The sequence below is a fragment of the Dermochelys coriacea genome, chromosome 3 (assembly GCF_009764565.3).
Source record: "Dermochelys coriacea isolate rDerCor1 chromosome 3, rDerCor1.pri.v4, whole genome shotgun sequence".
Taxonomy (NCBI): domain Eukaryota; kingdom Metazoa; phylum Chordata; order Testudines; family Dermochelyidae; genus Dermochelys; species Dermochelys coriacea.
The window spans coordinates 166,254,841-166,269,575 of record NC_050070.1 but is presented as its reverse complement, the minus strand read 5'-3'; the positions used below and the strand labels follow the sequence as shown (position 1 = coordinate 166,269,575).

At 38.1% G+C, this 14,735-nt stretch overlaps 1 protein-coding gene across 1 annotated transcript in view; it reads right to left on the bottom strand.

Annotated features, from left to right (window-relative positions):
* The window catches only part of USH2A (usherin), a 590,403-nt gene that overhangs the window by 447,915 nt on the left and 127,753 nt on the right, over positions 1-14,735 (bottom strand). Inside the window, 3 exon segments of the mRNA XM_038396580.2 lie at positions 91-321; positions 10,196-10,340; positions 12,775-12,932. Of these exon segments, the coding sequence (XP_038252508.1) occupies positions 91-321; positions 10,196-10,340; positions 12,775-12,932 (534 nt within the window).

Here is a 14,735-nt window from a genome sequence, read left to right as displayed (position 1 = left end):
AGCAATAAAAAATGATATAGAAGATAATAAATGGTAAAACAAATGCAGAGTACAATTTAAACATTCTGTAAGTAATTTAAATTCATTTACCTGTAAAGTACGTATTGGCAGGGAGAGCAGAACTGGGGAATTTGTAATAACCATTTCCTGGGAAACGGATTCCTTTCATTACTTCTACCCTCGATATAGCTAAAGATGAATCCATCCTTTCCAGCTGGTAGATGGGAGAAGGCCCATTGAGTTCTTCAGGTTCATTCCAATTTATCTTTAACACTGTGCTGTTTAGTCCTTCAAGAAGAGGGGCAGCAAGTTTTCTTGGTGCTATGTGTAGGGGGAAAAAATTGTTACCCATGCATAACTGTCCAGACATCTTGGGACTTAATTCCATACACGTAATATATTGTTTATGAGGGACCCAGTTTCTGATAAATAAATGCAAATCTCCATGGAGCCCCTATACTGTGCTACTATACTAATGGAAGGATTCTTGATGGTTAAAAAAAAAACCCTAGTCTCAACCCTGTAGTAATGCCTCATTTGATCTTCAAACTTCTGATACAATTATCTACTATTCCATCCCATGCAGACATAACTCAGAGACATAACTCTTATGGACCCTTAATAATCTGAATCACTTCCTATATAATAGAATTAATGTTCTCTCCTTGATTAGACTCTTAGCCCCCAATCCTGCATTGTTCTCAAGGGGCTCCATGTAGCCATACTGCCACAGGGTTCTCATGCAGGGTCGGGGCCTAAGCTCAGAGGAAAATCAAACTTTAGTAGCTTCTTCCTAACTGCATTTTAGCACTCTGGTACATGATAAAACACGATTTTGCCACAAAGTGAACTATTTCTGGTCAACAAAAGCACAACCATTACCCCAGTACTTGTATTGAGGACCTACAACACAGTGATTGCACTCTAGCAAATAACCAGTTTTGTACAACCTCACTGTTTCCATGAAAGATTCTTCCTCAAAGCAGGTATATAATGTTATGAGCCATTGTCATGTATACAGATAATTCTCCAACTTGAGCAAATGTTACTCTCCATCTTTTCTTGCCTAAAAACTGGTGCTCTGCAGAACACTATGAAGGTGATACAAGACTGACTCTTTGCAGGTATGAGCATGTCACAGAGTTTGATATTATTACTTTATTTTCCCAATACTGGAACATTCAGTGTTACACCTATTTAATCAAGCCTACTGTGATGATGACTCTACAGTTGAATTATGAAATAAAACTATTGAAGTTTTTAAAAAACACTGTACAGTAAGCCACTGGAGGGCAGCATGACCTGTTTGGATAATGAAATGATGGTCCTACAGGTGTGAGTGGATTGATTCAGCAAAGCAGTGTAACAAGCTAAGGTCTACAGCTGATGTGCAGTAGTTCTTTATTAACGGAATCCATATCCATTTTATATTGTTAGTAACTCCTGTGTCTAATAAATAAGGATTTAATAAATGAATCTTCATTGTGTGAGACTGGAAGGGAGATATGAATGGAAACACGTTCAAATAAACCATTCCCATGATGACTATAGGGCACCAAACTCACCTCAGGAATAACATGATCTGGACTGAAATACAGATCTTCAAAATCTAACAAATTACATCACAACACACCCTTGTATATACTATGAGTTCATTGTATAGACCTTCATTTGGATTGAATTAATGACTTCCTTTTAAAGATCCTTGCATTTACAGGACTATTAACATACTTTTCTTTTCTCCCATTAACCCGTAGCATGTTGCTATTTTTTTTCCTCCAACTTGATAAATAATCTTCTTGAAGGGATGAAAAAACCCACCAACCATACTGTGTGTGTTGAAAATTCCTACTTAGACATCATTTATGACTTCACACTCTAATTAGCATCACATCGCTATGTTAGAAATTTACAATGTCAAAATTAAAGTAGTGTGGTGTGAGGTCATAAGCTTTCTCTGTATAAGTAGGGCAGAACACTAATGCATTTCAATATAAATGCAGAGGTTTAAACAGAAAACATGGCTTAACAATCAAAACCTCATTGTTGGAGAGAATAGGTGTACGTCAGCATTTCAAAGGTGAGTACTGAGGTTGAGCCCTCCAGTTCAACTTATGATGCTACTGATGCTAAAATTCATTATTTCTAAAATGTACACAGATAGCCAACACTCATGACAACAAGCATATCTCCCTTAGAAGTCCACCATTAATAAATGGTAGCTGCTTGGACTGTAATTATGGCATCCCTGCTACCCAAACTTGAAGCTTTTATGGGGCTTATGCAATTAACTACTTAAATGCATCGTAACACTTGCTTCTGTGACAGGGAAGTATTGATCTTTTAATCATTTTCAAGTCTCCTCTAGCACAAATAAATGTACTACAGTTACAGTTAATGCACTGTGTACATGCATTAAACACTGGCATGACACAATTTATTATTTGGTGATATATGGAATAGAAGCCTAGCCTTTCAGAAAGTCTTTGCTATAACATCCGTATTTAAACTACAATGTCCTTGGTACTTGAGAATTCACCTCCTTGCACACAGTGAGAGCCTATTCTTAAGTCCAGACCCCCCAAAAAGCTGAAAATAAATCTGTAACATTGGCCTTCATGGTACTGTATGCTGAAATTTAAAATATTCAGGACTAAAAAGATACAGTATATATTTTCCTAAAGGTGTCACTGTGGTACCTGTAGCTATTAAGTTAAGATGAATTGACTATAATTTTACCTATTTAAATTTTTTCAGCCACATTCTGTTAAGTCATATCTGTCAAAATAATGAGCATACTGTATTTTAGTAGATTCAAAGTCACATTTTGGATATTTTAATTATGTAGTTTTAATGTCTTGCACTATAATACATATTTAATATATTGTAAAGCTAAAACAGTATTTAAAAGCCTATGATTGCTGCATGCCATTGTGTAACAGAGGGCACCAAAAGACCAGTAAAGACAGATGGTCCATACAGGTTATTTTAAAGTCATATATCCAAACACAGACGTTATTACATAGGTTATTACAAATAAGCCTTACCTATGTATGTGAGCGCACATGCAAAAACGAGTTGCTAAGTAAAGAACAGTTAATTTTGTTTTTGTTTGAAATAATATCATTTTAGTTTTAGAATCTAAGACAGATGCCAGCATTTCACTCTGAACAGATGGTAATTCTATCTAATAGTGCATCTCTGTATTAGTAAGGTCTGTTGTGTATACAAACAGTAATAAACGCTAGGTAAGGATCAAAATAAATTTTAATTGTTGACATTAAATTCTGGCAGCCACAGTTCTAAAGATGCAATATTCCTTTCTCAAGTCTGTCAGGTTTATTAATACAACTGCTAAAGCTTTTCCACAAACTGCCAGATTCCTGTCCCAATAAAAATATGTTTACACTCTGGCTACAAAACCTTTACCAGTCTACTTACTTGTATATGTTTGTATAAATAATTTTCAGTGTATTACAGGTGGATGTTTCTGTACCCATCAGTATTAGTCTGCAATTAGTTATTTAAGGTTTTCAAGATGATTACAGGAGCAAGGTGTTACTCTTGTTTGTACTATTTTAAAAGGTAATATTGACAATGGAGACGTATAAATACTTACACTTTTGACAGCTGTCCATTAAAGTTCATACTGTAGCACATACAAATCAGAGCAATTGTGAACTTCACAACCATTTTGGAGGTGCAATTTTTTTTGGCAAGGTGGGGTGGGTCTCATTTATCTCCAAATTTTGCCTATGAGTAAAACTATATGCAAAGCCAGACAGCTATCAGTTTCATTATTGCTGTGTGTTATTTGGTTCACAGGACCCTGCAATTGCTGAAGCATTCCAGGTACAAGCTCTGCTTCCATATGCACTTCAAGCAGTATCAAATGTGTCAATAGTAAATGAGTGAAGCAACAGTACTTATGGCTTCTGACAATTATTTTAGACTTTTTCAGAAGAATCTTTTTAGGGTTTTTGGGGTTTTTTTAAAGAAATTTTAATGAAAAAAACAAATAAGAAAACATCCATAATGGGTATCAGGAGACCATTTAATAACATGTATTATAACCATATCTTAAAAATAGATGTAAAATACAGTATTTTTAAAAAAATCATGAAAAATATATTGCTTCCACCATATGGGACAACCAACGACTTACCAACCGATTTAAGATGCAGCATATTGAGCTGACCATATGTTACAGTGCTGTTGAATGGCTGAGTGATTCATGCCCGTCACATTCTAGTATATCAATTAAAGCTCCTTGAAGTCTGCATGATTTGTGTCTCTGTTATTAAACCCTGCTAATTCATCCCACTTACACATCTGTTATAAATCTCTAGGAGTGCTGCATGATTCATGGCAATCTGTGAGCATGGTACAGCAAATTCTTCTCCTTGTAATTAACAGTAAATTGTTTTACTGCCATGCAATGAATTTTTCAGTTATATTGCAAATGAACTCCTAAATGCACGGTTCTTTCCTAAGAACTGACTTATATCATTAGGCAATTAAAAAGTATTGCTTTGAACCAAAAGCTTTTAATCAAGAGAAATACAACTTACACATACCTTAAAAACCATGCAAATTTGACAAACTGGCAAAAGAATAATTTGAGCTACTTTCTGAAGTGTAATGTTGGGAGAACAAAAACAACTTTTGGCTTCCTACTATTTTGCCAAGACTCAAAGAGCAGTTTAACTACAGCTTGAGAACACTCAGCGAGACAAGTTTGAGCAGATACTGTTTATCTCAGAAGTTACTTAGGTTTATCTCAGTTTATCTCAGAAGTTACTTACTTAGTCATCTGTCATTACCAAAATTCTTAGATTACTTTACAGTTCTCTAATTGTAAACCAGTGCCTTTATTCTGGAAATAAATAATCAGATAATTAGCCAAGCTGAATCATCAGACGTCTCCAATGCTGTTCAAGTGTTCTTGTCAAAGGTGAAGCAAATTCATTTCAGTTTTGCCTCTACAGCCTGCTGAAGAGGCTTTGATTTTTTTTTCCTTCTACATTCTTGGCAGCAGCCTCAAATTCATGAGTCCATACATCAAGTCAGTAGTTTAACAACAAATGAAATTAAATTCAAAGAAGGGAAACTAATTGAAGGACAGCAACAAAAGTGTTTGGTAATGTGCTTTTTAATATGGCATGCCACATTTGCATGATAATTTTTCCTTTTTAGCATGGAGCAGAAAGTGACTAGCTTAATGAGGGATTATTCAAGACAGGAATGAACAAAATGCATTCATAACTGAGAACAAAGATTGTATTATGAAACAAAAACAGGCAACTGCCGAGAAGTAACTGGATGATTGGTTTATGCATTATGAATAAAAAAGGTCGAAAAATATTTATATTAGTATTCACTAATGACTATATATACAAGATTGTTGTAATTAAAATTATAAATTAACATATTAAGAGAGCTTGTTTAATCACTTTGGGTCCTATTTGCAATGAAAAGACTTATGTACATGCATGCAAAACAATGTGCGTTTTCAGAACAGCAGCAAACAGCCTTCATATTTTACTTTTAATAGAGAGAGAGAAGTTAATGCACAATTAATTACCAGCATAACGGGATATGGGTTGTTTTAAGACTGTTGCTTAGAGTTGTGCAGAAAACCAATTTATGACAGGCATAAGCAAGTGATGCATTGCTAGTGCAAATGGAATGTAGCTCTCCAAAAGAGTTTGCACTGGACTTTCTTCATAAATGGATAAAAATGGACAAAATTACTTAGATTAAAAGGGTAATCAAAAAATAAAATGACATCTAGGAGCATAAGACAGCCCAGACAGCACATCAGCATCATTACCCCAGTAAACCCAGAGGCAACTCCAAAGCCACCAATACAACTGCTTGAGGAGTCTGCCAAGAAGCCAGATGCAGCTGCTGCTGGAAGAATATCTTCTACAAATTAGCTTCTGAACCCTCTAATTGCCATCAAAAGCAAAGGAGCAGTAATACAATGTGCTGGGGTGAATGGCAGCAATCACAAGGGTGTGTTTTGGTGTCTCTTTTAAAAACAAATGTTGTTAAATTTACGTTTGAAAAAAATCTTACCAAAGGACAAATGAAAGACAAATTTAATTACAAAAAGTGAGTTCAGCCACACAGTAGTTAATGAAACACAGCTGTATAGATTGTTTAAGGCACACTGACTATTTGATATTGAGATCTGTAGGATAAGCAATTACTGTTCTGTTATAGTCCTCACACAGCTAATTCTATTCTGCTGAAATGTCACAAACCAGGAATGGAAGCATGGGGGGGGGCGAGAAAGAGACACAACTAAATGTCTCTGTGCCTTACAGAAAACTTTTGAGCACCTGAATGTTTTGCCTTTGAGAAATCTACATTAAATATACGACACTGATTTGCCCATAAACTCCTTTCAAAAATGAATCACAGGTGCTGGAACTAGCGGTTCTAGAGGTGTGGCAATATCCACTTGCTTGAAGTGGTTTCCATTATATACAGGGTTTATTTACAGTTTGATTCAATGGCTCTCAACAACCCCACTATACAAATTGTTCCAGCACTCCTGAAATGAAGGCAAGATCCTTAATGACAAACATCTCTGAACTCATTTTAATATTCATGGAGTGATGCAAATATTCCTAGTATTCTATGCAACTACATTTTTTGAACCTCTTTCTTGTGACCAGATCCTCCCCTGGTGTAATTTGTATACCTCCAGTCTATGAAGCTATGCCAATTACATCTTCTGGGAATGTGATCCATAATGTAATGGTCTGAATTAAACACAAAACAGAAAAAACCTTTGAAAATAAAAAAAATAGTTTAAGATCCGTGTCAAAGGGTAACAGTCCTGGGTGCCCCCTCATGTCTACAGAGTGGCCATGCAAGCAGCCCTCTGCCTTGAGTGTCCTCTTCAGGCATTCACAGTTCCTTTTTCCTATGGACTGATCACCTGCTTGCATTCTTCACCATATGTGAGAAGGCATCTCCTTCCTAGTGCTGCAGCAGGGCACAACAAGACCAGTGCTTTTGCCTCAGTTTCCCTTTTCTTCCATCGCCTCCAGTAACTCCACTCAAGCTTTCCACATATAAATAGCCTTTTGCAGGGTTAACTAGCATAAAAGACTCGCAACCACAATCCAGATTTGTCCAGCAGAGACCAAACAGTACATTCACTCTTTCAAGTCCCAATAATACATCGACACACCAAATACAGCTCCAGCACCTCTCACCCTCACCCACGCCCCCCACCTCAGAACCTAGAGCTGAGGAGCATCTCCACCCAGTTTGCTTACTAGGTGTGGTTCTAGCCTTACCCAGAGATTTCAGCAAGCTCACCCCCCCCCCATCATTTCCCAATCTTCAGCTCTCTCCGGCTCTCCAGCTTAGAGAGCCAGAAGGTATCTGCCTCAGCCCTCTCTGGCCATGGCTCTCTGTCCTGGGGAAATTCACAGGTAACTCAACTGCCTTCTGCTTTCACCAACCTGATCTGACTCCACTGCTCCCCGCTTCAGGAGCATCCCCTCCCTGAAGCTTCCAGCCCAGCTCTATCCCTTCTTCTGAGCTCTTGCTACTCTCATTACTCTTGGCTCTGAGCTCTCTCTCTTTCTCTGAAATTTCCTGAGCAAGATTGCCAAAGTCCCACTGCCTCCAGTCCCTTGGTAGCCTACAGGGGAAAGAGGGCCTCCAAGGAGAAAGCCCTGAGAGGTCGTGCTCAATTAAAATAGCACAGAAGAATCTTGTTGTGGGTCCTGAAAAAGGAGGTATAACAAGGCAAAAGGGAAAATTCCCTGAGCGCTGTAGCCCAGGGTGGGCTGAGGAGCTCTTTTTGTGTTTTGCCTATTTGGAAAACAAAACTGTGCTTAGAAAGAGACTGTTTGTGCGGGTCCTTCCACTCTGGTATCAATAAGAGATAATGGGCCAAATTCTGTTCTCAAAAGTCAATGGGAGCTGTAGCTGTAAAGCTGGAAGCAGCATTTGGCTCTACCACAAGCTGAAACAAAACTCAAGGATACTCTAAATTGCACTAGATTGTAACAGCCATAAGGGACCATTACACTGAAGTACACTTCAGCCACACCTCCTCCAGCAAGCTCCTTCTGCCAGGGGGCCAACAAGGAGTGGCACAGAGCCAGTGTTGCTGATTCTTTGCCAAATGGAGATTCCTTCACACTCAGGGAATCTTCACCTCCCCTTTCAAGGCCATTTTAATTCCCCTTTGAACCATTCAGTGGTGCAACAAGGACTTTGCATTGACCAGGATCTGATCCACTATCCCTGTTATTGATGGGAATGGCATCTCCAAGTCTGTCTAGTATTATTCTACCTCTTATATTACTTGAAGATTACAAAACCAGGAGGTTTTATTTTAAAAAAATAAATATATTTTAAATACTTTTTTTTAGAAATATTTTCTCCCAGGATGGAACTGTCGCAAATATAAAACTGTTATGGAAATAGCATTAGACACTTCACTGTAGGATTGCAGACAATTTGCTACAGTTACAAAAAAACTGAATGGTGAAAGATGAAATGGCATGCAAAATCCAGGTGTTTTGTCCTTTATATTTTAAAATTTATGAGCATAAATCTGGGGAAATCAACATCCGTGGTATTGTTTCAACTAAGCAAATGCAATACAAGATTGAACCCTCCAATTCTCAAGATGGTCACTTTCAAGATCTGGAAACGGTGAACAGAAAAATGCTATAATGTGAAATGTCTAATAAATCCAGACCTGTCTGTTACTCTGTTTTGTATTCTCCTGTCTTCTTTAATGTGATAGGTCTCTAAGCATTAACACAACTGAGGAGGAGACAGTCATAAACAAGCTGTCAAGCTTAACTGAGCAATTCATTCTCAATCTTTGAATAAATATATACACTCAAGATTGGATAATTTGTAACAACAACAAAAGGTCCTATGTAGGTCATATTGGTTTCTGGGGCTATTAGCCTTTGGAATCCCTTGGAACAGTAAGGTTCCGATGGTGAAGAGCTGTCCAGGCTGACACTAATTTGATACTCCATTCCAAAGATGACAATTGGATGGTTGGGAATGATGGTGGAGAAGTAAAGTCATGCTTATATGGAATGGGTTCTTAAGACAGCCAAGTTAATATTTTAAAAGGGCTGCAACATGAAGAGATCAAATAAATCTCCCTGGAGTCCAGAAACAGAGACGAGACACCATCTCAGAGCCATCTCTGTTCATTCAAACAGAAGGCCTGAACAGTGAGGGAGCGGTATCCATTGTGAGAGAACAAATCACTTTCCCCATAACTGAAAACAGGTAGACAGGAAGCCATGGAAGGGAAGAAGGGCACATTAAAATGTCTTGAACAATGTTCTATATAGCAGGGGTTCTCAATATATTTTTTTCATATGATGGACCACATCATAATAGATAGCTCATTTCATGATCACCTTTCCTACTGTTCATGATTGCAAGGACCTCTCCTACTGTTTACGATTGCACATTCCCATTCATGATCCCATACAGCAGTTGTGTAACTGGAAATGGTAATATTGTGGAATTATTTAATGGGTTTTTTATGTAGTGCTACAGCTGAAAATAAGGAGAGAGCAATGGGACCAGCCAACTCTGCACACCACCAGCAAGTGCTCCACAGATTTGGAACTGATGTTTACAGTACTGCAGCTCTGTAACAGAGAACATTCATAACCTGAATATTTTCAAATGGGCACACCCAAAATATGCATGTACATCAGTATGTCCCTGGCATAGGTACACAAATACTAACCACACACAAGCCAGTCAAAGTTTGCAAGTCCACTTCATAAGAAAAGAATGCAATCCCCACTTGCATGTAAAGCCAAGCATTTGCAAAAGTGCATATACACTTCTGCATGCCTTCATTTGAAAATCTGGCACATGAAGACTTATAAGAAACAACTGATTTATTATCAGCTCTAATCAACATAAGAGCTATGGATGGGCATGATATAAACAAAGAGGAATAGGATAACTAAATAACTGACTTGTAATTGAGAGAGAAGCACATAAATCCTATCACATTAGAGTATACTATAAACCTGCATGGGAAACATTTTGCTTTGTTTTTAAACTGACAAGTTAAACAAATTATAAGTAAGCAAGTCACTTTATATTAAAACAACACCGATCCCTGTCACTGTCACTGTGCATCAAACTATGGATCAGATTATTTCCTTACCGGCTGCTAAGGTTTGTCCCATGCTTGGCTCACTGGTTACACATTCAATTCGATTGCAGAGAGTAATAGTGAAGTTGTACATTGTGTACGGTTTTAATCCTGTCACTGTATAGGACAGCTCATGAGCTTCAGCTATATACACAACCTGCAAGGCAAACAAATTGGAAGATGGTACTTAATTAAATAATATTTTCATTCCTGTTAATAGAGGATATGATCGCTAATAAGAAATTAGCCTCTGAATTTGTAGACTCATGCATTTAGACATGGAAAGTTTTGCCAAGACCCATGAGTAGAAAAGGATTATTTTGGTGAATATTAACAAGATAGGATTTAAATAATACTTCCATCACACTGTTTTATGAGGCAATAATCCAGTTCCTGGGTGGATAAATGAGGAGACATAGTTATTGCCTCATAAAGCTGTGTGGTGGTGCTGGTATCGCTACAAACACTGTAGAATATGGATGACAAAGATGTCACCATTAAGTGATGAAATCTAAGCCTATCCATCTGATCATTGAGGAATAAGTAACATGAGTGGCACACATTCTGATGGGAACAGTCAATATTTATACAGGCAAAGAATTAGTAAGAAAAGACTTAAATTACTTTAATTTTGAGGTAAAATATCAAAGAGTTAGAGATAGGTGAACCTGAATAAGATTTTGTTATTCAGTTAAACTGGTTTCAGAAACTTGTTTCTCTAGAAATCTAAAATCTCACAAAATTGGAACCCAGGAGGTCTGAAGCATTTTACAAATAAGTAAATTACACTTTCAACAACCCCATGAGGTAGGTAAGTATTACTGTCTCCATTTTACAGATAAGCAAATGGAGGCATAGAGACAGTACCATAAATTATATACTTACATCAGTGTCAGAAATAGAATGCAGGAGTTCTGGCTACCATTCTCTTGCTCCCTAGCTAATAGACAACACTTCTTCACTCACTCTTTAGATTCAATATTATTGCCAAAATAATTAAAATTAAAAATCCAATATTCTCAACTCCAAACATTTAAAAATTATGAGTAAGGCCTCAAAAAAACTTGTGATTTTAAGATCTGGGGTTCTTTTTACTTGCCTTCTATTTTTTAGGGTTCACATTTTCAAACAGAAGACTATAAAGATACTATTTTAAAAACAAAAGCTGAGATTCTCACACAATAAAATGACTCCAGGAACTGGGATTTCATGAAAAAAGAATATTGGGACAGCTGTGATAAAATTTCAAAAGTTGCAACATTGCAAATCATACATTTATATAGCACTTTTCATCCTGAAGGGTACCCAAAGTGCTCCATAAACTATGGATTGAATTCTAACCTACACTTACGCACACACTAGAAAAGCCATAGGACAAGGGAAAGTACATTACAACTATTTTTCATTCCTGTTTGTGGCTCCACACAAAAAGTTTCCATGCATTGTAGGGTTCTGACATGGGACCTAGAAGTCATTGGGAATATTCCATAGGCGCCGACACTGTGGGTAATCCAGGGCTGGCTCAGCACTCTCCAGCCACCCTCCAATCAGCTCTTTCCACCCCAGTGCCTCCCGCCCAGTGCCAATCAGCTGTTCGGCAGTGGGCAGGAGGTGGTGGGGTTGGCGGGGGAGAGGGAGCAGTAGGGGTGGAAAGAGGCAGAGCGAGGGTGGGCACATTCGGGGGAGGGGGCAGAGTGGAATTGGAAAGAGGTAGGACAGGGTGAGGGTGGGGCTTTAGGGAAAGGAGCAGAGTTGTGGTGGGACCTCAGGGCCGAGCACCCCTGGGAAAAGGAGAAAGTCAGTGCCTGTGCCATATTCCAACAATGGGCAATTTACATACTCCTCCCACACAGATTATTCTTGCTTTTAGCACAGTTCAGGAGTAGGAGTAATTGAAGTTATAGGAGTCATCTGTGTAAGGCAGTATTGCCAGCTCCAATAATTCAAAAATCACCAGTCAGGACCCAAAATCATGAGATTTATTTTTTTTAAATGTCATGATTTTTAACCACTACTCTTGCATTCTTTTTATTGGCCTTTTGAACCTTTGGGGATCATATTTTCAAACTTTTCCTAGAAACCACAAGAGTCACCAAAAAAAATAGGCTGAAATTCTTGCATAATCACCTGACTCCAAAAGGAAAGGCTTTAAAAACAACAAGATTACAATAAAACAGAGAGCTGTCCAAACTGGCAAGGGGATAGAGGGACTGTGCATGGATTGCACATATTGCTCGGTGCCCTCGGGGCACATATATATGCCGCTTTTACAGAATCAACGTATGCACAGCTTGAGGGTATTTACACAATTCACCTTAATTAGCTTTTCATATCTAGGCATCTCTTTACCCACCACTGAAATACAACTCTCTTCAGGGTTACAATTCAACACCTATTTAAGCAATGCATACAACTTTACAGAAAATGAAAAGCATGCCATAAACCGCTGGGGGAGGAAATTAGGTAAGCAGAATGTACAGTAAATAGGCAAATAAAAATTTTGCCAGGACACCAAGGCTGATACTATTTTTTTCTTCTCCATAATATATATATAGTGGCAAACAATGAAAACAGATTGATGATAACAATACCTGGGAAAATACTGGCAACATGTTTTGTGTGGTAATTACGTTGATGCTGTATCCCATCACTTCTCCTCTTGCTACATTATCTTGTGGCTTTTCCCAAGATACATTGAGAGAATACGGTGAAAGAGGGAATACTGATGGAGATGGCATGAATACAGGAGCTAAAAACAAATGTGCTAATTTACCATAAAATAAATGAACATGTGTCATGCAAGTTTTCTTACTGTATTTATAAAATGCCATCTGTTATAGATGATAAAATATCTTTTCACATCCAATTCCTTAATAAGCACCTTGTAAAAAATTAATTTTCAGGTCAAAATGGAATTTTATATTGTTTTATATATTATATAAAATATATTAAATATATATTGTTTTATATATTATATAAAAAAGCAAAAAAAAATCACCTATGCAGAATAAAACCTCGATTTTATAATGCACATGTTTTTAAAGAAGTACTAACCACCACTTAGCTACTAAACACTTTTTTGGCAGATATAGGTAGGAAATACGTAGCTGAAAAGCTCTCAGATGCAAAATCTTCATGTGATCTGGAAAAAGCCTGACAAAAGCAATGATTGTTCAATGCTTAAAGCAATTTTGTTTGCTAGGCAGGTTTGAAATTAACACATCTCTCACTTCTTATAGAAGAATGCTCCTGTCTTGGATAACAAAACCTGTAAAAGCACAGTCTGCACTGCAGTAAAAGCCCCACCTTCTCACTTTGTAATGATAGAATCCCAACTCAGAGTGCCTCTTATGTACAAACACCGTATTAATGGACCTCTCACGAAGAGAAAATTTGACACTTTTGTCATATATGCTATTTAAAAACTGACAAACAGAAAGACTAAAAGGGGTTTTAGACTAGCCTCCCATTTTGTGGAAGCAAATAACTGAGGACATGATTTTGGAGGCACCAACAAATGTGAGCATCAGTAATGAGTAGGGCTCATTGTCTGTCATGGAGGTCACGGAAATCACAGATTCCGTGACTTTCTGCAACCTCCGTAACTTCTGCAGGGGCCAGTGTGGCTGATCCCAGGGCCTCCCAAGCAGCTGGCTCCGGGGTCAAGTGCTCAGATAGCCCCTAGGGACGCCACACCAGCCACTGCTCCTGCGGCCCTGGGCAGCAGTTGGCGCCACTGGTCCGGGAAGCACCCCCTCCCTCCATCAGCAGCGGCCCCATTCTGCTCCCCCAGTGCCCCAGCCCCAAGATTTAATGATAGGTATAAGTCATGGACAGGTCACGGGCTGTGAATTTTTGTTTATTGCCCATGAACTGTCTACGACTTTTACTAAAAGTACCCGTGACTAAATCGTAGCCTTACTGATACTGATGAGACATTTAACTGCTGAAATCTGGGCTCTATCAGGTAGGAAAAGCCAGAATTGTCAGGAGAGCTCAGCTCCAATTTAGGCAAGAAAATAAGTGGCTTGATTATCAGAAGAGCTCAATATGTTGAGTAGTGAACTCTTTTGAAAATCTGGCCCCATAGGCGTTACAATGCCAGCTGTTGTGTGCAAAGTACTTTTGAAAATCTGGTCCCTACTTAGGTGCCTGGCCCTTATTTAGTGCATGAGAGCTAAGCACTTTTAAAAATCTAGCCCCACTTGTGAGTGCTGAGTTCTTGAAAATGTGGACCTGAGCTTTTGTGAAAAAACTAGCTGTAAATGCAAGCTAAGGCTCTAATTCAGGAAATAATTTAATCATATATTTAAAGTTAGGCTCATGCTTATGGATCTTTCCTGAATAAGGACTTAAATGATATTCATTGCATCCACATTTATTTCTTCCTCCAAAATTGCAAGTACTACAGAGTCTGAGTTTGTTGACCTTCAAGGCTCACCTCAAGCCCTACCTATTCTCCCAGGTTTTAGGGAAAAAAGTGGGTTAATGAGGTAATGAGGTGGGTTGAAGAAGGTATACACAATAATGGGGAAAACTAGGTAAAATTCAG